Source organism: Nannospalax galili, unplaced genomic scaffold (genome assembly GCF_000622305.1).
Source record: "Nannospalax galili isolate Female #2095 unplaced genomic scaffold, S.galili_v1.0 scaffold619, whole genome shotgun sequence".
Lineage (NCBI taxonomy): Eukaryota > Metazoa > Chordata > Mammalia > Rodentia > Spalacidae > Nannospalax > Nannospalax galili.
In genome coordinates this window covers 1,967,205-1,993,507 of record NW_008344186.1, presented here as the reverse complement: position 1 = coordinate 1,993,507, position 26,303 = coordinate 1,967,205, and the positions used below count along the sequence as shown (strand labels likewise).

General features: G+C 44.1%; 1 protein-coding gene and 1 non-coding gene across 4 annotated transcripts; one reads left to right on the top strand and one right to left on the bottom strand.

The window, feature by feature from the left end:
* Window positions 1-238: 238 nt before the first annotated feature.
* Window positions 239-25,966, bottom strand: Prmt2 (protein arginine methyltransferase 2). 3 transcript variants are annotated; one of them, XM_008840485.3, is made up of 11 exons: window positions 25,848-25,966; window positions 24,529-24,641; window positions 20,936-21,061; window positions 19,881-20,063; window positions 16,821-16,982; window positions 15,415-15,579; window positions 9,997-10,172; window positions 4,140-4,269; window positions 3,003-3,139; window positions 1,795-1,966; window positions 239-803 (listed from the first exon to the last, which is right to left on the bottom strand). In XM_008840485.3, exons 2-11 carry the CDS (start codon window positions 24,580-24,582, stop codon window positions 771-773), a joined length of 1,338 nt encoding a protein of 445 aa, XP_008838707.1. In that variant the 5' UTR covers window positions 24,583-24,641; window positions 25,848-25,966; the 3' UTR covers window positions 239-770. The 3 variants fall into 3 exon arrangements, with proteins under 3 accessions (XP_008838707.1, XP_029422943.1, XP_008838708.1); XM_029567083.1 differs by having other exon boundaries at window positions 15,415-15,486; XM_008840486.3 differs by having other exon boundaries at window positions 24,529-24,644; window positions 25,848-25,941.
* LOC115071601 lies at window positions 3,366-3,491 on the top strand. Its single transcript, XR_003850704.1, has one exon. It is a non-coding gene; the product is annotated as a U6atac minor spliceosomal RNA (small nuclear RNA).
* Window positions 25,967-26,303: the final 337 nt, after the last annotated feature.

Genomic DNA, 26,303 nt, shown 5'->3' with positions numbered 1-26,303 from the left:
GATGTCTCTCAGCCTGGGTGCATGTCTTGTGTGCCCGCCCTTATGAGGATTCATCTGTACACTCAAGATCTGTTGCACTTTCATCATATACTCTATAACAAAATTTTACTAAATATCAAAACAATACAAAAGAATTTACACTTGATACTGAGAAAAGGCTAAAAGGCAATACACAGTATGTAATCCTGTGCTTGTGAGAAACAATGTATATGCACAGAAATAGGACATAGAGCATTTGTTCATTAAAAAATATTTATTGAGCATGTACTATGTCCCATATATAAAGCTACACGCTGTACTGCCCATGCAGAGCCCTTTGCATGCACTGCTGCCACCAACCCCTGCACTGAGACATAGTTGATCAGCATCTCCCACACCAAAGCACAGCTCTGGACCCTATACTCTACAGGTGCAATGGCTAGGCAAGGGCAGCAAGGACACCACTGACACAAGGTGCAAACATCACAGTCACAGGTACACAGGCTGGCACATGTGTCTGAGGAAACTTAGAACTACACTGAACTAGGAACACAGTCACAACTCCCGCTGGCAGCCCATGGGCACCATAGGGTGAACACCTGCAGTCTACTGGAGGAATGACACTGGGAGTCCAAGGGCTTGTCTGTGAGGAGCCCAATGTCACCTACAAGGTGGGAAGGGTTAGTACGTAAAAGATGTGTGTGGACTTCACAGCAGGTACACAGGTGGCCAGGTGCATCTTCTTCCCCTAAGTTGCACACCATACCTCCAAAGCAGTGCTCAACCAACCATCACCTCCAGATTGGAAAGACTTTCTCTCCAACCTACAAACGATACAAGAAAAAAAATCAAATAATTCATTATTTCTGCTTGATTAATACATAGTATTTCCTAATACTTTTAACACTGGACAGAATGGCATCCCAAGTGCATGCATTTAAATGACAAACAATAAAGCATTTAATATAAAACTATTACAAAATAAAAAGAACCATTTGATTATTTTTCTTTTCTGTCCCACATTAACCTTGCATCTAAAAACAGAACTCCAACTTCCAGTAGCCTTTGAGCCCTGAGGCTGATACCCCACCCAGTTCTGAGCACCCCATGCAACCCCACATGTGAAAACAAAGGCCAAGTAGTTTTTCACACCTCCAGATTTCATATACAGTTCCTCCAGGAAGAATTCAAGTGGCCCCAGGCAGGTGCAGGTCTCCTCTCATTGACCAGCTGTGTCATATGAGGATTCCTGAACCTTCCACTCTCAATTATGTGAAATGAGAAACCTAGCTAATAATAGCACCTGATTCCTATATGAAGATTACAGCAATGTAAGAAAGGCTGGGCCAAGTCCTGACAAGGGGACTGTAGTGGTTTGAATGAAAATGTCCCCCATAGGCTCCAAGAATTTGGACATTTTTGTCCCCAGTTGGTGGGCTGTTTTGGGAGGTCTTAGAAGGTGTGGCCATGCTGGAGGAAGCACATCACTGGGGATGGGCTTGAGAGCTCTTAAATCTTGAGTCACTCTCTTGTTCCCTGTGCCTTCTTGAAGATGTGAGTGCTCTGCTTTCTGCTCCTACTCCAGCCACCTCTACCACCATGCCTCCGCACCACAATGGACTATAATTCCCCTGGAACCATAAGCACGCAAATAAACTTCCTTCTGTAAGTATCTTTGGTTAGTGTTTCTATCACAGCAACAGAAAAGTAACTAATACAGAGACCCTGCATTTTCATGGTTGTTATTAACCACCCAGAGCTGTCTCCCTGAGGTCCAGCACCTAGAAGACATAATATTACAAATAAATATCTTACTCTTTGAGATGTGGGATCTAGTCCCGAAGTGACAGCCCAGCTCAGAGTGACGGACATGTGCCTTCTCCACACTGGATTTCTTTGCAACACAACAGAACCTGTGACCACATCTCCAGTGTGGACTGGGACTGGGTCATCCATCATAAACAAGGTCTGCTTCCAGTGTGTGGTGCTGAAAGACAGAACTGATCACCTACAAGCCTCACCTGGCAGCACCAACAGGCTCCTTATGGAGGCCCAGATCTGCACTGACAGCCTGCCCCCTCCCAGGAACCTGGGAACATGGAGGTTAATCTCAGGTTAAACAAGGGTCGGTCCACCCTATGACCAAAAGTCTTTATGGGATACACTGGGATCAAAGCCAGGAGGCAGATACCCTGCCACAAATGCAGCAGAGGGGACTTTCTAGAAATGGGTCAGGCTCCAGAAGGTGAGGAGGTTCACCTGGGTGGCACTCAAGACTGAAGCACAGGTCAAATGACTACACAGGGTCCTGGACCCTCAGGGCCAGAGGACAGGTATCCATTCAGTCACTCTGCCTCTTCTTAGGCTGCTGCTGCTGCCTGGTTGAATCACCATGGTTAAGCAGTGGCACAGCCAAGCCAAGCGAGTCATTTTTGTGGGTGCCAGTCATTTTTTGAGGTGTGTTTAGTGTGGGCCCATCAGTTTAACACTGCAGGCAGGCAGTCACAAGCTCTGGGACTCATACTTCTGTACCTCAGTGCTATCACCAGCTCTTTGGGCCTGATGTCAGTCCACATGCCCACAATATCCAACATTCCAGCCTGGGCTATCCTTCAGGTCCACTCACTCCCCATATGTCCTTGCTTTTCTCTCCTCCCTGACCTGGGCCACATTGGGTGGGGGGGGGTAGGAGCACACCCACATGGTCTCCAATCTGCCACCACTGCAGAAGTAGAAGAGGCTGGATAGTACCAGGCCAGGCAAAGGATTTACTCAGCCTCACGGGCTGAGGGTCTAGGAAAGGTCAGGGCAGTGTTGCAAGTACTGTGATGCAAGTCCACATTAGGGAAGCTCATCAAAAAGTCTAATCATCTGGTGGTGAATAACCAAGGCAGTGGCAAGGGGAGAGTCCCACATGGCTGGCTGAGGGCACCTGAAGCACAATGAACCAGCCTGTTCTATCCACTTTCTATTTCCCTACCCCACCTCACCACCTCCCCCAGTTCCCCAGTGCGGTCACTCACGGATGCAGTGGGCCTGTGCTGAGCACCTGCTGTGGCTGGCCTTCTTCCAAGCTCTGGAAGTGCACACTGAACCAAGCTGTGAAGCCATGTAGAGTGCCAGACTTCTGTATGTCAAACCGCAGCTCACCATGCATGGTCTGCACCCAAGCATAGGAGAGCATATTGGGGCCACAGATCACTCTGATACCAATCCAAACCTTAACCTTCATCCCAACAACACAACAAGCCACCCTGGGTCATGCAGATAGCCTCAACTGGCTTGGGTTCCACTACCTATGCCACTGCACTGCCAAAGGCTGCCCATGCAGCAGTGACTGAACCTAACCCTAAACCACAGGAAAGGTGTCGAGAATTTTGTCATCAGTTATGTATCAAAGGAGAGAAGGTTAGCATTTGCTTTGAAAAAGATGGAAGAGGCCCTTGGGCCTAACAACATGCATACAGTTAAGGCATTGCCATCTACTCTGTGGCATCTAACCCCACATCAAGATGAAGAGCTCCAGGCAATCAATGGATGCTGAGACAGAATCAGTTTTTTGCGGGGACTAGCTCCCTGAGAGGTTATCTATTACCAAGTGGGCAGCCCTAAACACAGGTACACACAAGCACCACTAAATGGACTCAGTGCATTGTGCACTATATAAATAGAATATGTATGTATATTTATCAATATACGTGTATGTAACAATAATAAAGGAACAGGACAAGAAATTGAGAGGAAGTAGGGGAGCATGGGAGGAGTTGGTGGGGGACTAGGAGGGATAGAAAAAAATAAATATCCTTGGGAGGGGGAAATTTTTATCATCAATGGTTACTGTAAATAGATGAATTTGTCATTCAATTACTATGCCAAAATAAATGGAATATCTCTTCTATGGTTTTTAAGATGCCAAGAATGTAAATCTAAAATAACTAAAGACACTAAAAAGATTAAATATAAAGAAAAAACATAAAGCATGAGAAACAAAATCAAAATAGAACATAAAAGGGAAAAATGGGGAAAAAATTAGTGGCAAATGGAGTACAGGTTCCTTTGTTTGTGTAATAAAGCCAGTAGACACTCCCCACATGTGCTGTGGCCAGTGCCCAGCATCTCAAGTGCATCAATTTAACAGCAGAAGCTGGTTGTTCTCTCACCTCCAGATCAGAGATCTGCACCGTTCTCATGTCCAACTGCAATATGGTACATGGTTCAGAGAGACAGTCTTCTGGCTTCAAGATATGATTATACTTGGGCTTTGAAAAAAATTCCTTGATTGCTAAAGACCTGGGCAGGGGGAGGTAAAGGAAAGGCTCAAGACATTGCCAAGAATTCAGCCTTAAATACAATAATGGCAGTAAGTGAGCCCTGGAAGCCCAATCTGGAGAACCATGTCCTGCTAGCAAGGCCTACCTCCAGCCTTGCTGAGCCTCACCTGATCAGCCCTTAGAGCCTGTTAGTCATGGGGCCTTTGGGGTCCTGTACAGGAGTCTGAGCACTCAGAACCATGGTCACAAGTCAGGATTCTCATGTAGTATGGATACTTCAGCTTCTTAATCCACTTATCTCAAAATACTTTCTGAGGACCTCATACTACATAGAAAACACAAAAGATGCTCCTACAGCTGGCTATTCCTGAAACAAGAACAGGAGCCCATACCTCAATCTCACAAGAAAAAAACATGTGCTATAGTTAAGGAAGTTTATTTAGCAAGAGACAAAGAGCAGGCCCCACAGGTACTGCACAAACATGGGTGCTGATATACACTCTCACCCAATTTTGTGTCCTCCTACTGCCCCCTGTACATGTGCCCCCCCACCTCCTCCCTGTCTTGTATCCATCCCCTTCACTACACCTGTGCTGGCACACAGTGCTGGCCAAAATGTTACCAGCAATATTTTTTAAATTATGGACAGCAGTAACTTCTGAAATAGCAAACAAAGAAAATCTTTTAATAAAGGTAATAGTGTACAGGGGCTGGAGGGAAGGGTAAATGGTTAAGAACACATATTGTTCTTGCAGAGGACCAGAGTTCAGTTCCCAGCACCCACATCTGGTGACTTACAACTGCCTGTAACTCCAGCTTCAAGGGATCCAACTCCCTCTTCTGGCCTCTGAGGACACCGCACTCACATGCACAAATCTCCACTCCCACACATACACATAATTAAAAATAAATCTCCAGGACTCAGGAGGCAGAGGCAGGCAGATGTCTGTGAGTTCAAGGCCAGCTTGGTCTACATAGGGAGTTCCAAGACAGCTGGGGCTACAGGGAGACCCTGTCTCAAAAAGACCAAAAAATAATAATAATAATAATATATAGGCATATTTCTTAATATACTTCTGATGATAAAAATAATTATGAGTGTTTCAGAAAATTAATAGATCAATATAAAAAAAATTCTGTGGGACTGGAGAGATGGTTCAATGGTTAAGAGCACTGACTGCTCTTGCAGAGGACCCAGATTCAAGTCCCACCATCCACATGATGACTAAGAATTTGATGCCCTCTTCTGACCTCTGAGGCATTGCACAACACAGGTGCACTCACATATGTGTAGGCAATACATTCATATGCATAAATAAAAACAATATATTTTTAAATCCCCTGTACTTCTGACCCTTAGCACTTTGGTGTATTAGGTATTCCCCTATACACATAATAACATTTATTTATGCAAAATAGGAACCATTCTGTATAAATGGTTAGTCTGTCAACTTTACTACCTATCACCTGTTTGGAAAAAAAAATCCACGGGTTTTTTTTTTTCTTCTTTTTTATTTCTTTCTTTTGAGGCCTCCACCTTACAAGAGCTGAGATTATAGGCATACCCCACCACAACTGGTTTCATGTGGTGCTGGGGATCAAATCCAGGGCTTCATGTATTCTAGGCAAGCACTCTACCAACTGAGCTATATCCCCAGGCCCCAAAATCATGTTTTTTCTAACCAATGCAGAAGACTTCCTCATATGGATATATAGCAATTTGACCACATTCCTTCAGAGTCATTTGTTTCCAATGCCTTCCACACACACCTGAACACTACCTGTGTGAAAGATACAGTAGTGACTGTGGAGTGGATGCCCAACACCCACTGCAAGGCTCTGCAGTTCTAGACAGAAGATACGTCTCTCAAAATGGTGCAGCGCAAGCAGATGACTGCTACTCAGCAAGCAGATGACTTTTAATCTTTGATCATCTGATAGGCCAAGTAACACAAAAACACTGTAATTGTTACTATGATATTTATAGCTTGACTATTCAAGTAATTTGGCTATGATCTCACAAAGATACTTGTCTTTTTCTAATGGCCTCTTAATTAGGTTTTTGTTCATTTTTGGCATGCAGACTCTATCAAGTCTTATAAACTCCAAACCAGTATATATGTCAATCTCTGTTTCTGGGGATTTCCTCTCCAACTGTGCTGGATAGCTAAATAGATTTAGTGTCAAACTTGACACACCTGGATGAGGGAGCCTCAACTGGAGAACTGCCTCCATTAAACTGGCCTGTGGCCATGTCTGTAGGGCATCTTCTTGATTGTTGTGTGATGTGGGAGGGCCTAGCCCACTGTGGGTGGTGCCACCCCTGGGAGGTAGGCCTGTGCTGTATAAGAAAGCAGGCTGAGCGGGGGCCAAGAGAGCAAGCCAGTAAGCAGCATTCCTCCATTGCCTGTGCTTCAGCTTCTGCTTCCAGGTACCTGCCCTGAGTTCCTACCTTGGGCTTCCTGATGAACTGTAACCCAGGAGATGTAAGCTGAATAAACTCTTTCCTCCCCAAGTTGGTACTGGTCAGAGTATTTTGTCACAGAAATGGAGAAACAAACCAGAACACCAGCTAAGAACTGGTACAGGCCCCATAGATTCTTATAGTGGATGTTGGTGTTTTAACATTTATTTTTTAACATTTATTTTTATTATTATTATTATTATTATTATTATTATTATTATTATTATTATTATGTCTTTTTTGAGACAGGGTCTCCCTGTAGCCCCAGCTGGTCTGAAACTTACTATGTAGACCAGGCTGGCCTCAAACTCACAGAGATCTGCCTGCCTCTGCCTCCCATGTGCTGGGATTAAAGGTGTGAACCACCTCACCCAGCCTTAACGCAATACTTTTAAATTCACATGGAATTAAGTTTTAGTGCTTGGTATGAGAGGGGAACGGAAAGATATTCCTGCAAAAGACTAATCAATAAGGAATGTGCCGACTCAGCCATCACCCCTCAGAACTAATTGGGAGCCATTCTGCCCTCAGTTTGCTTCCAGTCCTACTCACCTGCCTTTCTTTTTCTGGGGCATCAGCCCTTCCTAAGACAGAGAGGGGAACCCTGGGGCGTTATCTACTGTTAAAGCACTGTTAAAATCTGTTAAAACCAGTGATAATGTTATTAAGCTCTTTATATTTACATTGTAAACACTCCAAGATAATGGAAATGGGCAATTTGACTCCCTAATTAGCAGCTATTAGTCGTTCTGCAGCTAGGGAGAGTCTATCAATCCTACACTTATGCCATCATCATCCATCTGAACACCTGGAAAAAAAATAACAGGACGATCTCAGCTGAAGGCCCCAGGTCCTGAAGGTATTGCTGCAGCCAGAGCTGTTAGAAACATTTTGTACCAGACTTTTAGCTAACACAAACATAGATGAACTTTAAATGACTCTGCAAACATTTCTACATTGGACAGTGGGTGAACTTCCCCTAGAAGTCTTACAAAGGGACTGCTGTGACTGGTGTTAAAATAAAGACTGAGTGTTCCAAACATAACCCTCAATAATTTCAGTGATTGGGTCTAAGAGGCAGAGTTGTGATTGGTCCAAACACTTTCTCAGGCTATATACACATAGCCCTCTCAAGGCTCTTTCAGTGAGTCCACTCGGAGAAACTCTGCCTCCCCTGCTGTTGCAGCATTAGGCCCAACAAAAGGCTTCAGTTGAGGGGTTTTTTGGTTTTTCCCACTTTTAGTACCACAGGCTGAGTTAGTATTATAAAGAAGCAATAATGATAGAGGGGTAGAGACAGAATGGTAGTGACAGCTGTGCAGTCAGCAGGCCAAGCTATGTAAGTAAGTAGCAAAGCAGCCAACTGCTCAAGCTGAGGGGTGGTAGTGGAGGTATGCACGCACCATCTCCACAGAGGCCCTGGTGGATGATGTCCCAACTCCCAAACATCCTCAAAGGCCTCCCCAAGCAGATCTGGCAGACAGGCCAGCATAGTCCTGGCAGCAGCCAAGTTAAGCAAGGGTTCAAAGAGCTAAAGAAGCAGCTAACAGTTGGAGTACTGCTGGGGCAGAAAGAAGGGCAGTGGTAGAGGAAAGAAATCGGGAAAGTGTGGGAAATGAGACTAAAGAAGGCTGTGAGGAGCCACAGAAGAGAAACTGCAGGCTCTGATCAACAGAAGAGTGCCCGTGAACCACCAAGTCTTCTGAGCCAAGGGTCTCAGGGTAAGAGCTGTAACACTGGCTGCTGGTTCCTAAAATCGGAGGCCTGCATGAGAACTATAAAATAAAAGGCACCACCACAGCTGTTTCCATCTGCCTACTGCTGCCAAGCATGGAGGGAAAGGAAAGCTGCCAGAGACTAACACTTGAAGAGTTTCTCCTTGCCTATCCATGATTCCTATCTTCATAGAGCAAGAAAACGCCCAACCAGGTAACTGGTGACATTGTTACCATGCTTTCCCAGATGAACTGTAGAACTACAGTGTGGGGGCACCTTCTGTCTCTCTTCCCTTTGGGATTTTGATGGAGGAAACAATGATTCTTTATATTAACTAGGGAAGGCTTCATGCCTTTATATTGCTTTTTTATCATTAAGTTTTACTTTTTTTTAGATTTATTTAATTTTATGTGTATGAGTATGTGCCTAAGTATATGTATGTGTACCACATGCATGCAGGAGCCTGTGGAGGAGAGAAGAAGGCTTTGGATCCCCTGGAACTGAAGTTACAGGCAGCTGTAACTGTAATACCATGTGGGTGCTGGGAACTAAACACAGGTCCTCTGAAAGCTTCTAAGTCATCTCTCTAGCTCCTATTTTGGCTTTTCTAATTAAAAATAAATAAATAAAATGCCTGTGGACCCATGCCTCACCACCAACATACCCACCCCTGGAAAGTGATATGGTCAGAAATACCAAAGAAGGTAAATAAAAGGACTTACAGCTAAGTACGAGATAGACAAGCTAACCAGCTAAGTGGAAGGACAGGGCTCTAGGAAAACAACAAAGCCATTCCCAGCAGGCTCTGGTTAGCTCCCAGGAAGGCCCCTCAGGAACACACATACATTATATTGCCCTTTCCTGTAGTAAACTTCTCAACTTTATGGAAAGTTACATCTTTTTGCATATTTCTTGCATCTAATACATCTAATTCAAAGAGACTGAACTGAGGATATGGATGGCTCCTAAGAAATCCTCTGACTGTTCGGTAAAGGAACTACCTCACACCACCCCAAGGGTGGGCAATGAGAAGATAAATGGTAAGTCCAGAAACTATAGGCAGGCTTTTGCTGTTGCCATTCAGCTCAGTCTGTCCTCCACCCTGGAGGCTGTATTTAATTCCCACTTTTACTTATGCATCTGCTCAAATAAACATTGCCTACTTGATGCTCTACCTGTGTCCTGATTGTGAATTCTCCTCCAGGAACACATGAACTGAGACTGCTGCCACAGTTGAGATTGGAGGGAATGCAACAGGTTCCCTATGTAATAACTATGTCAGGGATAGGTGGGCAGAGGAAAGTGGAAGAGATAGAAATGGGAACATTTCAGCACTGCTTTTGAGATTTTTCTGTTACTGGAGGGGGTGTGAGGGACAACCATCATAAAACAAAAGAGTTTTACTCCCACAGAGCAAAGAGTAACAAGAGAAACAGATACTCATAAAACCACCAAGGTGGCATACAGTAAGTTCTTCACCAATTGTCTGCCCACCCAGCTCCTTCCCTCTTGCCAGAAGCCCACCTGCGCAGTGGTCAACCCTGCACAGTGCTCATGCACACCTACTTGAGCGCACTGAGGTTGAACTCGTAGGCATTGTCCCAGAAGAGCACTTTGCTGTGGTAGTCTTTGTCAGCGCTGCAGGGCACCAAGTGTAGTGCAGCTGTGGTTGGCCAGATGACCCCATCCTCCTTTAACCATGCATCCCGAGCGTACAGGATGGACTCAATCATGAACTCAAACTGCACAGGAGGAAAAGACATGGGCACATCACTGAGGCCTTGCCATGCCAAAGTCTTAATGCTACAGCCCATCCTGGAGTTTCAGTTTCACACCAAGACTATTTCCGTCAGGTCAGTGAACCCTGTGTGAGAACCTGGGGTTTATCCTACACTTACATGGAAATGTCACATATGTGTCATGGTCTGGGTTTAAGTCATGTCACTTCCCATTGAATTAAGATTCATGGGTGGCTAGCAATTGAGAAATCCTTGCACTTCCCATTCTGGCACCTAGGAGTCACACAACTGGATTTTTAAGTGTCGCTAAGTGCTGCATGGCTCTACATGACAAACAAAATCGGTTGGTCTAGAGTATTCCTAGGATTTTGACAAGCCTACGGCCAAGTAGACGACCATAGTCCTTAAGTCAGAAGAACCGGTGCTCCACCTCCTCCTCCTCAAGCTCTCAGGAAGTCCCATCAAGGAGGCCTGCCACCTCTGATTCAGAAGGACCAACACAGAAAAGCTGTTTCCCTGGTACCTGAATTCACTTCAAACTCAGGAATGAGAAAATGACAAGGCAGGGGCTGAAGGCTAATGCCTTATGCTATCACAGATGGAGAACAACAGAGGACTTGCTTTTCTTAGTAATTGAAACAAGTTTTACAATAAAATAAAGCATGTGAAAATTCACACAATCCAGAAAAGCACAAACAAAATTAAAATCACAAGAAAACCCAGCACCTGATGTAACTGGTTTATTTTCAAGTATTCTTCCATGTGCATTCACAAATGTGCACATATACAAAATATACAAGTAAGTTTTATTTTCTACCATCAGATTGAAGTGTCTTTCATGGTATACATCCTACATGAACTTGGGCACCCATGTGGTCTATGCACCCACAGTCATGGCAGGACAGGCAGTAGCTCCACTACCACAAACATCCAATGTTGATCACACACCCTCCAACCCTAGAACTCCAAAAATTCTACAGGTCTCAGTCTTGTCAAGCATGTCATCTGAATGGAGTCACACAGTGACTTTTGAGGCTGGCTTTCCCCAACCAGTGGTGGGTCTTTGGTACTGTTCACCAGATCACATGCTTCAATGGCTAGCTCCATGGTATGGATTTGCCAGTATATCAATAAAATTATTGAAAGACACAGGGGTTGTTTGCAGTCTGTGGTTATTATAATCACAATTAGTACAGTCAAGCCTGCAGGGGCTTTGTACTGCTTGAGACCCATGAGGGTCATCTATTTGATCTTGGTAAAAGATCATAGCTTTCAGATGAACAGGCCCACTTCACCTAAGTTGCTGAATTCCTGTACCCAGAGGGAGACCCAAAGGAGAATGTGCAATTGGGGCCAGCTCAGTGGTTCTTCAGGTCAGTCTGAAATAATTTCTCCTGGCATCTGCCCAAAACTGGCAGCTGCACTGAAGAGACAGGCAGGAGATCCCTGTTTCTTACCTGGAATTGAAGGCAGGTCACTGCTAACATACTTCAAAGAAACAAAGAAGCATATAGTACACACTCATTTTTTATTATTTTTATTTATTTACTTTCTATGCATATGAGTATATTGCTTGCATATATGTAAGTTGTGCAATCCACGGAAGTCAGAGGAGGGTATTGGGTCCCCTGGAACCAGAGTTATGGATGGTTGTTAGCCACCACATGGGTGCTAGGAATCGAACCCAAGTCCTCTGCAGGAGGAGTCAATGCTCTTAATTACTGAGCCATTTCTCCAGCCCCCACATTCATTTTTTAAAAAATCATATTACACTAGGCATGGTGGCACACACTTGAGATGAAAGAGGCAAGCAGACCTCTGTGAGTTCAAGGCCATCTTGGTCTACAAATAAGCTCCAGGCCAGCCAGGGCTACATAGGGAAACTCTGTCTCCAAATAAGAAAAAAGGCCCCCCAAAAATGTTATTCAGCTAAGATTACTGCAAAATCTTTCTAAATGTAATTTGTTTAAAATTTGTTCATTTTTTTAATTTTTTTTATTTTATGTGTATGAGTGTTTTGTCTGCATGTGTATAAGTGTACTGGTGTTATGCAATGCCTGCAGAGGTCAAAAGAGGTCAGAAAAGGGCATCAGATCCCCTGGAACTGGAGTTACCGTTGTTAGTTGCCATGTGGGTGCTGGGAATCAAACTCAGGTCCTCTATAAGAGCAGTCAGTGTTCTTAACCACTGAACCATCTCTCCAGCCCCTCATTTATGTGTATGTTTTGCCTCCATGTATATAAATGCATCACATGCATGCAATGCCCACAAAGGCCAGAAGACGGCATTGGATTCCCCTGGAACTGGAGGTGGCACTGGGAGCCAAACCTGAATCCTCTGCAAGAGCAACCCGTGCTCTTAACCACTAAGCCATCTCTCCAGCCCCTAAAATATAATTTTTTTTAATGACCATATGGATTGCCATAACTGTTTCTATGCTTTCCTCTTTCATTTTTTCACTTGAACATTTTTTTGATGACAATTTCATGAACTAAATTTTGGAGACATAGTCTCATTATGTCAATCTAGCCTCAACTGTAACCTTCCTGCCTCCAGTCCCCAAGTGCTGAAGCTGTAAGGTATATACAATGCCCAGCTGTCATGAGCATTTTTAAATACAAATTTCTATCAAAATCTATTTCCATAGGATAATCAATATGAAGATTTAAATTTTTTTTAGTTAATTAATTTGTGTGTGCATGCAGAGAGAAGGCAGAGGATAACTAATAAGAATCAGTTCTTTCCTTCAACCATGTGGGTCCCAGGGATTGAATTTAGGTCATCAGGCTTCCTGCTGAGCCATTACATCAGACCCTCATTTACAGATGTTTTTAAACTTAGCATATCACCAGGTGTGATGGCACACATCTTTAATCCCAGCACTCAGAAGGCAGAGGCAGACAGATCTCTGTGAGATTGATGGTAACCTGATCTACACAGCGAGTTCCAGGCTAGCTGGAGATACAGAGAGAGCCTGTCTTAAACACACACACACACACACACACACACACACACACACACACACACGGAAAAAAACCCAGTATATCCTGCTTCAAAAAGCTATACCAAGCTGGGTGTGGTGGCGCAAGCCTGTGGTCCCAGCACTTGGGAGGCAGAGGCAGGCGGATCTCCGTGAGTTCAAGGCCAGCCTGGTCTACATAGTGAGTTCCAGGCCAGCTGGGGTTGCAGGGAGATCCTGTCTCAAAAAGACCGAAAAAAAAAAAAAAAAAAAAAAAAGCTATACCAATCTACAATGCCAAAAACAGCACACACACAGTTTGGCTCCTAAAGACCTCCCCCACACTCTCTAAGGCCTGAATGCTGCCTATAGAAAACCCACTGGACGCCCAGCTAAGAACTTGATCCCTGAGAAAGCATTCTCCACTATCCATCAAACCTCTAAAAATGCCCCATCTATCCCACAGGCTGATTCCACCATGCACTTCTCCCTACAGTCAGTTGCAGGGCTTGGCCTCATGACCATATCCCTATTGGAGCTCTTGACTCCTGATGTCCCCTCACCAAGATATCAACATTCCCTACCCCAACCATTCAACTAGACCCAATCTGTGGCTGTACATCATGTTCCCAACATAGTCTCTAATCAGGTACCTGAGACATAGTTTCAAGGTTTTAGATAAAAGAATTAGTAGGAACCTGGCCTTCATGTCTCTAGGCCTCCCAGGCTCCTCCTCACCCTACCCCTGCCTCCCACATCTCCTAGCGCCACATGAGAGCTAGACTGTAGCAGGTACCTCTCTGCCACAGGCTTACTCTGTCCTCTTCTCATCCCCACAGCTGGAGCAGCAGCAAGCACTAAATGAGCATTTACTGAATGAACATAGATCTTAAGACAAAGGCTGATGCCTCCCTCATGGACTAACAGCACTGTCCCTCTTTTCTTCCATCATTCTTTGAATCCACATATGTTATTGAGAAGCTAGCACAGATCATAAATATCAAATCTCCTAATACTTTCACCTCCTGACAACATAATTCCAACAGGTCCCAAGACCCAATGCCTTCTGTTGGCATTCCTTCTATGTCTGCATTGTAAGGGGCAGCACTCACCAACCACTTATTATTCAAAGGGATCTTCTCAAAAGCATAAACCACCACCTAGACCCCTCATCCAGAGGTTATTTTACTGGACTTTTACACAAAGATTAAATTTCAGGTTGACATGTTACACAAAATGTCTTGGGTTCCATAATATAAAGTCTAGCAAGAGAGGACTGGGCAGATGGCATGATGCTCATTACCTAGGTTGGTGGTATGAATGACAAGGGAGGTGCAGGATGTGTGAGCAAGTAACCAGGGTAGTTCAATTCCTTTCTCAAGGTCCAGGGAACATGACAACCACACTGAGCATCTCATAGCCAGTGCCAGAGCCAGCCTACAGCAAGCAGAGCCATGAAGATGAAAACATTGACTCAAGAAACAGCCTCCTCTTGAGCTCTAGATTTCCAGGAAATCTAGAGGATCCCAGGAAAAAGAAGATAATATAAAGAACTTGGGAAAAAGTTACATTAACTATGGCTTAAGTTTTCTCATTGTTAGGGTTTGGATCTACAGCAACCCCTTCCCCAAAGCAACAGGGCCTCATGGTTTTGCAGGCCCTCTGGAATTAAAGAGATTGAGTTTATGAGCACCCTGACCACCTTCAGACAAGATAAAGAGACTCCCTACACCTATGACCCAAGACCCAATCGCTGCAAGAGCTGTTTCAGCACAGCCTGCTTCCCCTTTAATAATCTTGGAAGATAAACAAACCCCTTATCCCATGACCCAGATCCTGGCTGATGGAAGGGGGCAGTTTGACAGAGGCTGTTCTCTCCGATAAGCCCTGGACTCTCTACCCTACCGAAATTGTTTTTTTAAAAAAATCTTCCCGCCTTCCGTATCCCTCAAAACCCCCTATAAAAGCCCCCAGCCAACAGCCTGTACTGAGGACTGTCCCGTGTGTTTTTCCCTACCAATAAACTCCCACCAGAGTTCTTGTCTGTGTCCTGGTGCTTTCTCCCGATTTTGACTCAATTTACCTATCTCTCATAAGGTTATATAATTTTTTGATCAGTTGAAGATTACAGACACTGAGACAATACTCATTCAATAAATTAATAACAACTGATTTCAGGAAAAAAAAATCAAAATTAATCATGATTTTTTTTAAGATTCCAGGGATGGGCCCAGGGTACTAGGTCCAGAAGAACTGAGACTCCACCACCCACAGGCCCAGCATTACCAACAGGCAGGTCCCCATCCACTCGGACACCAGCACGTCCACCTTCTCGGGCAGCACCACATCCTCTACCTTCTGTTGAAACACAGTGATGGTGTCAGCAAAGCCATTCTGCAGGACCAGCTGGCCCGTATGCTGGGCCATCTCGCTAGCTTCCACAGCATACACCTACGTGGTAAAGATACCTGTTAGCATAGGTCCTGACCTCACACAGGGGTCTATGACCTCTTTTAAGTCAGAACCAGTACTAGGAACAATGACGACAGAGGATGCTGCATTGTGGATGGAGGCTGTGTTGGATAGCTTCAGTTGTTAACCTGACACACCTGAGAAGAGAGAATCTCAATTGGGGAATTTCTTCTATAGCACTGGTCTGTGGCCATGTCTGTGAGGCATTTTCTTGATTGTTGAGGGAGTGGGAGAGCTCAGCCTACTGTGGGTGGTGCCACCCCTGGGAAGGTGGTCCTGGGTTATATAAACAGGCTGAACACAGGACAGGGGAGCAAACCAATAAGCAGTATTCCTCCATGGTCTCTGCTTCAGCTCCTGCCTCCAGGTTCCTGCCTTGAGTTCCTGTCTTGCCATCTCTCAAAGATGAACTTTCATCAGGACTTGTAAGCCAAATAAACCCTTTCCTCCCCAAGTTGGTTTTGGTCAGAGTGTTTTATCTCAGCAATAGAAAGCTAACTAGAACAGAGGCCTATGGTATAAGTCAAACTACTTTCGCATCCTTGAACAGCACCCTGAAAAATGTACCATTGCTGAGCCTGCCTCCTACCTGAGCCTCCTACACAAAATGCAGGTGCCACTGCAGAGGCCTGAACCTCAATCCTACTGGGTGGCTCCCTCATACAACACACACAACCTATAACCACAAAGCAAGTGCCCAGAACAACCAAGAACAGTGAGTCTGTTAGAATGTATGGCCTAGAGACAACCAGATCTAGATATGGAGAAGTACCTGGATGCTGGTCCTGGCCTGGCAGTGTCTGGTTCCAGTGGTCACAGCCCTGTGAACATGCATTTTGACAACCTGTGTCAGGCATGTGTGAGGCCACAGCACAGATCAGCATAGATATGCCAGGAAGGAAAGGAGAAGGTGGCCCACATCTGGAAGCACGTCATCTATATGTGGCCCAACACAGTCATATGGACCCACCTCTTTCTATAGTGAACTGAAGTAATATCTTACAAATGTCCCAAACACAATCACTGTCACTTCTGCCCTTTCTGTTCCACTTGTACTATCCATAGCTGGGTCGGCTGCTCACTCCCCTCCCTTCAGTCTTACAAAGATAAACCAAAGGCAAAAGAATTGTTCAGATAGCAAGCCTCAAGTCAGACACTGTCATAGCCCACACCTGGGCACTGATGAAGGCAAACACACAGGGCTGCTGTGTTGGACTTACTGCCTTGGGCCGTGCATGATGCGCACAGAAGAGACTGATGATCCCAGTGCCACAGCCCACATCCAGGATGACTTTATCCTTCAGAGACTCCTTGTTCTGTAGGATGACACTGTGGTATTTCGTTGTTCGAGGCTGGTCTGCCAACATTTCCAAGTGAAGTTTCTAAAGGAAACACATCAAGAATCACTATAAGGGCCTGGATCTGCATCAAGTTCTGGTCTAAGGAGGAGGATCAGGGTCACAGCTCATGCACCCATCCCTAGCCCTGAAAGTATGAGCAACACATATGCTTTAAAATAAAAAGATCAAATACACCAGGAGATAAAAATAACAATGGCCAGTGAAAGAAACCAAAGTTTCTGGATTCCTTCAAGTTCAGTACAGAACTTCCAGTTCTGTACTAAGAACTAAGGCAGTCAAGTAAGCAGAAAACAGATGTGGACCACTTAGAACACATCAGTAAACATTATCCCCATTCCCCAAACCTATAGTGCAACTCACCAGGTATCCAGCAAGTGAAAACACTGGACACATCACAGGAGACAGGGTAACAGCCCCCACACCTCAAATCCTCTTCACACAGGTTTAGCCCTTAATTACTTGCATGTTTAGCCCTTAATTACCGAGACTATAGCTGGGGGAGGGCTAACAATGCCCTGGCTAGCCCCACCACATCCTGAGGTAGGAAAACACCTGATCTCAAAGAAACAGAGAAAGGTCACTTCAGGGGCTAGCAGAGTCCTGGCTATAGGCAGAGCTGCACCACCCTAGCATACTCAAGCTGCAAAATCAGCCCTGAAGCACCCCAGAAGGAAGACAAGCAGTAAGGGGAGGGGCAGAGCTGAGGCTACTGTCACTCCTATGTTACCCAAGTGGTGCCAACACCAACAGTAGGTATGGATGGGGCCTTCAGGGACCTATTGCTCTTCCCAGTGACACTACCATTAAATGAAAACTAAGGGACAGACTGAGGGAGGCTATCAGCATGGACAGAAAGTCAACACCCCCTATTCTGCCTGCAAACAACCCACTTTGAACATAAAGACAGATTGGGCTAAGCATTAAAATGATGAAGAATGGGTCATGCTAACACAAATCAGGTGAACTGCAGTGGCTGCATTGACACCAGATAAAACACTATAGAGCAAACAATGTTCCAGGGATCTTAAGGTCAGTTCACAACCACACAGGAATCAAGTCATCAAAAAAGAATCAAATTCTAAATACTTTTGTAACTAATAACAGAATTTTAAAATGCACAGATCAAAACCAACAGAAACAGAAGAAACAGGTGCATAGTTGGAGATCCTAGGACCCTCCTATCAGTAGCTGGCCAAGGTGGTTAGGACACTAGGAAGCCATGAAGACCATCACCCAACAGTAAAAATGAACCAAAAGTACCCAGTAATAAACTTAAAAAAAAGCACATACCCTGTATGATAAGAGCCTTAATACTCTGCAACACAAAACAAGGCTAACATACCAGGAAAAAGGGAGGCCAATACGAGAGCTATCACTTCTCCCTAATCATGTGCCAACTAAACACAAGCCGATGAAAGAGAGCACAAAATGAGAATAATTTAAAGCCATAAATACCTAAAAACCACCAGGAAAATGCTAAAGACAGGAGCTCAAACCTTACAAAGATGTAACGGTGGTCAGACCCCTGAAACATAAGGAATGATAAACGCAGCACTGGTCCAAAAATGGAGCTGGGTCACAAGTTATTTATAGGGGAAAATAAGGTAAAATATTGCCTTATTCTTCACAACAAATAAATTCCACAGTAAGTTTTTCATAGTTTAGGATAGCATCTTAACAGCTCTAACAATCTAAGCATAAGCACTGCTGCTGAAGGAAAACTGATGGGCAGCTGCTGCAGTGTGCGGAGCCTGCAGGCCATGGAGGCAGATTTTTACCTGTGGACCTTTCCTGAATAGACTGAAAGCTTTAATCATGTACATACATCAGTGTTTTTTTATTCAACATTTTAACCTTGAACTATAGCATACCTAGGAAAAGGTGCAATAAAAGTACTCGCACAGTTTATCAGTCATGGTTATGCAAGAAACTCTCAAGTGCCATCACAGGGAAGTGAGGACAGGCAGTTACACCAGCCACAGGCCTGCCCTGAGAAGGCTTTCTCTCAGATTTCAGGAGCACTAGTGCCCTGTTCTTAGTTTCCCCAATTATAGTATGCTCCTAAATACCTTTTAATTTTATGTAATATAGTCCAGTTTTTCCTTCTTCCACTCACCATCACATGTATTACATTTACCTTGCAAGTAGCTGTTTTTCTCTAGGTTTAAAAAATGTTGCCACTGCCGGGTGTGGTGGCACAGGCCTTTAGTCCCAGCACTCGAGGCAGGCGGATCTCTGTGAGTTCAAGGCCAGCCTGGTCTGGTCTACTTAGTGAGTTCCACGTCAGCTGGGGCTATAGGAAGACTTTGAAAAGACCAAAAAAAAAAAAAAAATGTTGCCACTTGGGGCATAGGATTGTGGACCTTCCCCCACAGTGGTAAAAGTAGTACAATAGCAGGATATGGTAGTGCCTATAATCCTAGAACTACTCAGGAGGCTGAAGCAGGACCTCCACAGTGAAAGAGTAAAAAGACTACTAAGCAGTTTACTGTTGATTCAGTTACATATTTTTTTCTATTTCAATTTTAAAGTAAAACATATACTTTTTTTAGAGAAGCTCAGAATCTTTTGCTCAAATAGTACCTCTAGCCAGTCAGGAAATGACAGCTCACAAGTCAAATACAGACTATTAAACTAAGAATGACTTTGATATTTTTAAACTGGTTCTTTATAATGAAGAGAAAAATACATTGTGACATATAAGCATCACATGAAGTTCAGATTTCCATGTCCACATTTGAAGCTGTATTGCACCATAGGCATGCACACATCATGTGTCATGCAAGGCTGCCTTCACTCTATGGAAACAGCTAAACATTACAGGAAGACTCTACACACTGCTAGGAGGACAAGGTCTGCATCTCTGCTCCAAACATTGGGAGAACCCAGCAGCTGAACAGGGAGTTAGGAAAGCAATACCAGAGTTCCGTAACTGCCAAAGTACTCCTCATCCTGCCAGGTGTCTTCAGGGTCATACTCCTCCATCTGCTTCCCAAGGTGGTTCGCAGGTATGTACCCACAGCAGCCTGCACGCTCACCCCACCACCAATCTGCTGTGGTTTGCCTCAAGATAAGAATTTTTTCTCCTCTCAAAAAACTGAGCTGGAAAACAATCACCAAAGCAGAAGTTAGAATTCAAAAGAGAATCCAGTTAACTGGCATCTCACCAATAACCAGGCAATAGGATCCCACTGTTGGTGGCCAAATCACAATGACCTCAGTGATTTACCAACAACCTATAAAAACAATAGCAGGATAATTATTCTTTATGGGGCATCCATCAGAAAGAAGAGCACGGCCTAACTTTAATTTTGTGCAGGCACATGCACATACCACAGTGTGCGCATGCAAGTCAGATGACAACTTGAAGGAGTCAGTTCTCCCCTTCCACCATGTGGACTCAACGGATCCTATTCAGATCATCAGGCAAGTACCTTTACCTGCTGATCTATCTTGCCAACCCTTACCTAATACTTTTGAAACAAAAGGCAGGCCAGCTATGTGCAGTTGATTCATTTAGGAGGCTCCACTCATGTGCTTCTGCCACACTAAAGCCTCATTGTCATGTGAACAGGAGGATTCTATAGCAAGTTCTCCATTCAGGGCAAGTACATCCCATCCTGCTCCATGATCTTCACATCCAGAAGTGGTCATACACTGATCTTGTTGGCTCTAATCATGTGAACACATTTTTATTATTTTTATGTATATGCATGTATTGCTTGCATGTACGTAAGTGCACCCATGTTGTGCAACGCCCGCAGAAGACAGAAGAGGCTGTCGGATCCCCTGGAACTGGAGTTATGGACAGTTGTTAGCTGCCATGTGGGTGCTGGGATTCAAACCCATGTCTTCTGCAAGAACAGTGTTCTTAACCGCTGAGCTATCTCTCCAGCCCCATTTGAACACTTCTTTAATTCTGACATGGAACATGTTGAAATTCATAACATGGTATGTCAAGTGAGCACAACTACCTGAGTCTCATCAGTGGCAGCATAGTCTGCGATGGCCACAAATTCCTCTGGATGTGGCTGTAGCTGCATCTGTGCCCCTTCCTGCAGGAGCTGCATCTCACAGCCATAGTCCACAGGGTCTTCCTCCTGCCACCACCAAGGAGAGACACATGTACAGCACTGTGAGCTTTATTGTCTGTCTGTGTCCATCTCTCTTTCTCTCTACCAGGTGATTAGGATTGCTTAAAGGAAAAGAAGCTCTTCACTCCAAAACCTGGCTGGGAATCAGAAATGTCAACACAAATGACAAAATCAAAACTGCTCAATCACAATCTCTCCTCCCTCTCTTTCTCTAAGTAGATTTTTTTTCTTTCTTTTTCATTCATTCAACATAACTTTTTTTTGGTAAAGAATACCTTAGATCTCCTTTTATATTAGAGTTGTCTTACACAATACCTTGTAGAAAGCTCTAACATACAGAAAACTGCTAAAAAACAAAAACATGAGAAAATCTTAAATGTGGACATTGAGAAGAGTTCTCCATGCTTCAGACAGAGAGGTGGCTGCTTCCCCACAATGGGCAGAAGGAAACACTACCTTCAAAGTGCTGAAGGAAAAAAAAAAGTCACAAACCTAAAACTCCTTATCAAGCTAAAAATGTCTTCAAAAACTGAGGCAAAACACATCCTTCAAACGCAAGGTTACAATAAGTTAACCCAGTAAACCCACACTCTAACCACAAAAACAAGTTGCTCAGGCTGAAGGGTATGAGCCTCCATGGAAACTATGAATGAAACAAAAGGGGCTGGAGAGATGGCTCTGCAGTGAGGAACTAGCACTGGCCACCCTTAAGAGAACCCTGGTTCAGTTCCCAGCACCCACACAGCAGCTAACAACTGTCCGTAACTGCAGGTCCAGAGGACACCTTCTTCCAGTCTCTGCAGGCATTGCATTTACATGCAGGGAAAACACTCATATACATAAAATAAAAATAAACCAAAAGGAAATTTTTCTAAAGAACATAAGAAAAACAGAAGACTTCTGAATAGGCAAATGCATGGGGAGACAGAGAAATCACCTCTTGTATTTCATTAAAAACCTCTTCCTAGTGTAAAGCCAGCAGTGATTATCTACTCTGGGGTCATAACACATGTAGAATTAAAGTATATTACAATGAATTGGACAAATATATGAGAAATGGAAAATGGAACTAATAAGATTTGAATACTGTGAAGTAGAAAGAAGATAGGTTAAGAATGTACATTGTAGCTCTCTGGAAAACTACTAAAATAGTATTTAAAAGGTAAATCTAGCAAGCATATAAAGGCAAAAGGCAGAATTATAGAAAATGCCTTATTAAGCTGGGCGTGGTAGCACATGCCTTTAATCCCAGCACTCAGGAGGCAGAGGCAGGCAGTTCTCTGTGAGTTCCAAGACCAGCCTGGTCTACATAGTGATATCCAGGCCAGCTAGGGCTACAGGGAGACCCTGTCTCAAAGAGACCAAAAAAACAAAAAACAAACAAAAAAAAATGTACAAAGAACTATAACAAATAGAAAACAAACAGTAACATGTTAAACTGAATTGTACCACACATTACATTTAATGTTAAAGGATTAAGAAACTGTCTAACAAAGACCCCAAAATTAGACTCAACTAGTTCTTTAAAAGAGAAATTATTTAAATGTAAGAACGTAAGTTGAGAAAATATGCATATACACTGTACACACACATTACCACACAAGAACTAAACATAAGTGGTACCACTAACAAGAAAATTCAAATGCAAGGTAAAAAGTATTAACAAATATAAAGATACTTCATAAAAATAAAAAGACCTAGGAAAAAATACATCCCAAATATATGTACCCCATAACTGAGATTCAAAATATATAACACAGACTGACAAAATCAGAAACAGACAAATCCACATCAATATGGAGTTTTAAAACACATCCCATAAAAGATAAGAGATTTGAGGGGCTGGGAAAATACTCAGTTGGTAAAGTGCTTGCCTTGCAAGAGCAAGGACTTGAATTTAATCCCCAGAAGCCACATAAAAATGCCAGGTATGAGGCTAGAGAGATTGTTCAGCAGTTAAGAGCACTAACTGCTCTTAGAAGACCCGGGCTTAATTTCCAGCACTCACATGGTACCTAATAACCAGCCCTAACTCCAGTTCCAGGGGATTCCACACCTTCTTCTGACCTCCTCAGGCATTGTACAACATGGGTACACTTACAGACATGCAGAAAATACACTCATGCACACAAAAAAATATAAATAAAAAAAGTTTTAAATGCCAGGTATAGTGGTACACATATGTAATCCTAGTGCTGGGGAAACAGAGACAAGAGGATTCCTGAGGCTCTCTGGCCAGCTAGTCAAACATAATTGGTGAGCTCTAGGCCAATGTGAGACCAAGTTATCAAAGGAGGTAGATAGCATACCTGAAGATGACACCTAAGCTTGTCCTCTGGCCTACACACATACACACACACAGTCACACATAAAAGATTTAAATGATACAACCATTTGACTAAGTTTTCATCTCTGCATAACGTACAGTCAATGTCTAAAATGTTATTCGGTAAATGTCCTAATATTTAAATTTCTCAAAAGAAAAATATGGCATTCATGGAATTAAAACATTTTGTGGCTGATAATGGGAAACAAATTAATGAAATAAGTCAATTACAAATAAAAGTCTTATATATTAAAAACCCAGTAGTTGATCATGGTGATGCACACCTTTAATCCCAGCACCCAGGAACTAGAGGCAGGACTGTTAGTTCAAGACCAGCCTCATCAACATAGCAAGTCCCAAGACAGTCAGGGCTACATGGCAAGGCCCTGTCACAAATAAACAAATAAATATTAAAACCCAACATATGGGGGCTGGAGAGATGGCTCAGAGATTGTAGCACCGGCTGCTCTTCCAGAAGACCTGGGTTTGGTTCCCAGCATCTACACAGTAGCTCACAATCACGCTTAACTCCAGTTCTGGGAGATCCACTGTCCTCTTCTGGATTCCACAGGCTCTGTACGCACAGGTACACTTACTACATGCAGCAAAACACTCATGCATATAAATTAAACAAATGAATAAAAAAATCTTTAATAAAAACAATATGAAAATAATTAGAATGAAAGAAAATGCTGAAACTGATCACAGACATGAAAATGTTTGGTTTTTAAAAACATTTTTATTCAAATATTCATTTAGTCAATTGCACATAATCAACATTTCTTGAAATGTAAGGTGACTTACTTTTCCTGATAATATGAATCAAACTGTGAAACCTGTGTTAACATGGATCTTCTCTAACACACCAAGCATCTTTCTGGCCCTATGTCTAGGACCAACTAAGCACAAGTGAAAACTGGAAGACTGTGGTGTTTCGGGCATGTTAAGGAGTTCCCTGAAGTGTTCACAGCACCACTCAGCACGGCGCCCAGTGATTACACTCATTCCCATCTTGCTGCGCTTTAAATTAAAGCATGGTCCTGTTGCCCACCACACTGAAGGACAAGGCAAACTGCATGACACCTGGGAGCTGAGCTGACGCTTGCCTCTCTGTACAGATTGTTACACACAAGTTCTTATCACGTACCAGAACAGAGATGACCTGCGACTCACTTCTGGAACAGTCACCTGGTGTTGCCATAATTCCTTTAAACTCTGTTTCATAACTGCTGCTTTATTATTTAATTTTCCCCTCCATGTCTACTTCAAAAAGAGAGAGAAACACAAAATGCTTGTTACATTGCTTGATAATTAATTTCAACTTTAAGGCTCAATGTGTGTAAAGAATAGAAAGGGAGTTTGGCCAGGCATGGTGGCACACACCTTTCATCTCAGCATTTGGGAGGCAGAGGCAGGCGGATCTCTGTGAGATTGAGGCCAGCCTGGTCTACATAGAGGTCCAGGCCAGTTGGGACTACAGGGAGAACCTGTTTCAAAAAGACCACACACCCACACACAAAGGGATTCTTTTTTCTTTTGTTTTGTGAGACAGTGTCTCCCTGTAGCTCCAGCTAGCCTGGAACTCTCTATGTAGACCAGGCTGGCCTCAATCTCACAGAAATTCACCTGCCTCTGCCTCGAGTTGAGATTAAAGGCACATGTGATGACAGGCAGCTCATCACAATTCTTTAGAAACATTAAAAATTATAAACCTCAAATAATGTGTTTTTTTCATTAGTCGACTAGGTATTTAACTTATTCCCCGGAAGTCCACTGTTGACTTACAATTAATTCTCTGAGGTTCTGACGGCTTAAATTCTAATTCCCTGCCTAGTACTTGATCTGTTTCAATTGGCAGAATCGAGGTCTACATGTCCATATCCCTTCCTGCTGCTCCTCAATTCTTTTTTCAGGGGCAGTGTAACCCTACTGGTTTTAAGATGAATGTGTTTCCAATTACACAACAATTCTTTGTTAAACGTCTGCTTTGCTTCTAGATCTAGGTCTCATTCATTTTGTAATAAGTAGAATTACAAATACTTTACATAAATTACATCTTCAATGGAAAATATGGGGAGGGAATGAGATGGGCGTCTTGGGGGAGGGAAGAGTGATTTGGAGGGGCAGTTGGCCAGGCCAAGTGGGTGTGGCAATGAGAGCCAGGACAAGGCACTGGGGGCGTGGCTCAGGGGTAAACATGGACTGGAGGGCGTGGCCCTGGAAAGGCAGGGCTTGGGGAAGCCTGGGTTAGGGTGGGCAGGATGCCTGGGGATAGGCAAAACTCAGCTGGGGAAGAGCTCGAGAAGGGGTGGACGCAAAACTTACGCCAAAAGGGTAAGGACTTAAGTCTAGAAAGGGGGCGGAGGCCTCGGTTCGCAGCGATGCACCAGCATGTTGGGCATTTTACCTAGCCTGTCCTGCCTCACCTGTGGTCCAGCGGTCTGAGTTGCCCATCAAGAAACCTACCTCGGCCGTGTTTCTCCGCTGAATTTTGGGACTACACCGCGGAGGAACGGACGATAGCAATCCAGAGCCCGAGCCGCCGCCCCAAACCTGCGCAAGCGCAGAACGCTATAGCCGGTGGCGGCGCAGGCCCCGCCCACCGTTTCGTGTCCTGCGCAGGCGCGGTTCCCCTGCAGTCCGCAGGCTTACAGTATCCAGGCAGAAGGAAGCGCTACCTGGCACACTTCCTCGCTTGCAGAACGGAGCAGGACTCAGCACCTCTTGTAAGGGGCTCAGTCTCAAGACTGCAAGGGGCAGGAGAGGGAGTGGAAGGATCGGCCTATCCGGGAGGTGCAGAAGCCGCGCTAGAGAAGGAGGCCTCTGGGAGGCGCGGTCGCACCGGGCCACAAGCTTCCTAGCCTTGCCCGGGGCAAACGGTAGGGCGATCAGAGCCGTCCTGAGGGCACTTGCGGCTGCTGG

Coding starts and splice junctions, on each gene's coding strand:
- Prmt2 (XM_008840485.3), bottom strand. CDS start 24,582: ATGGCAACACCAGGTGACTGTTCCAGAAGTGAGTCGCAGGTCATCTCT. Junction 15,580..16,820: donor ATCATGCACGGCCCAAGGCA/GTAAGTCCAACA, acceptor TTTACCACGTAG/GTGTATGCTGTGGAAGCTAG. Junction 804..1,794: donor TAGATCCCACATCTCAAAGA/GTAAGATATTTA, acceptor TATCGTTTGTAG/GTTGGAGAGAAAGTCTTTCC.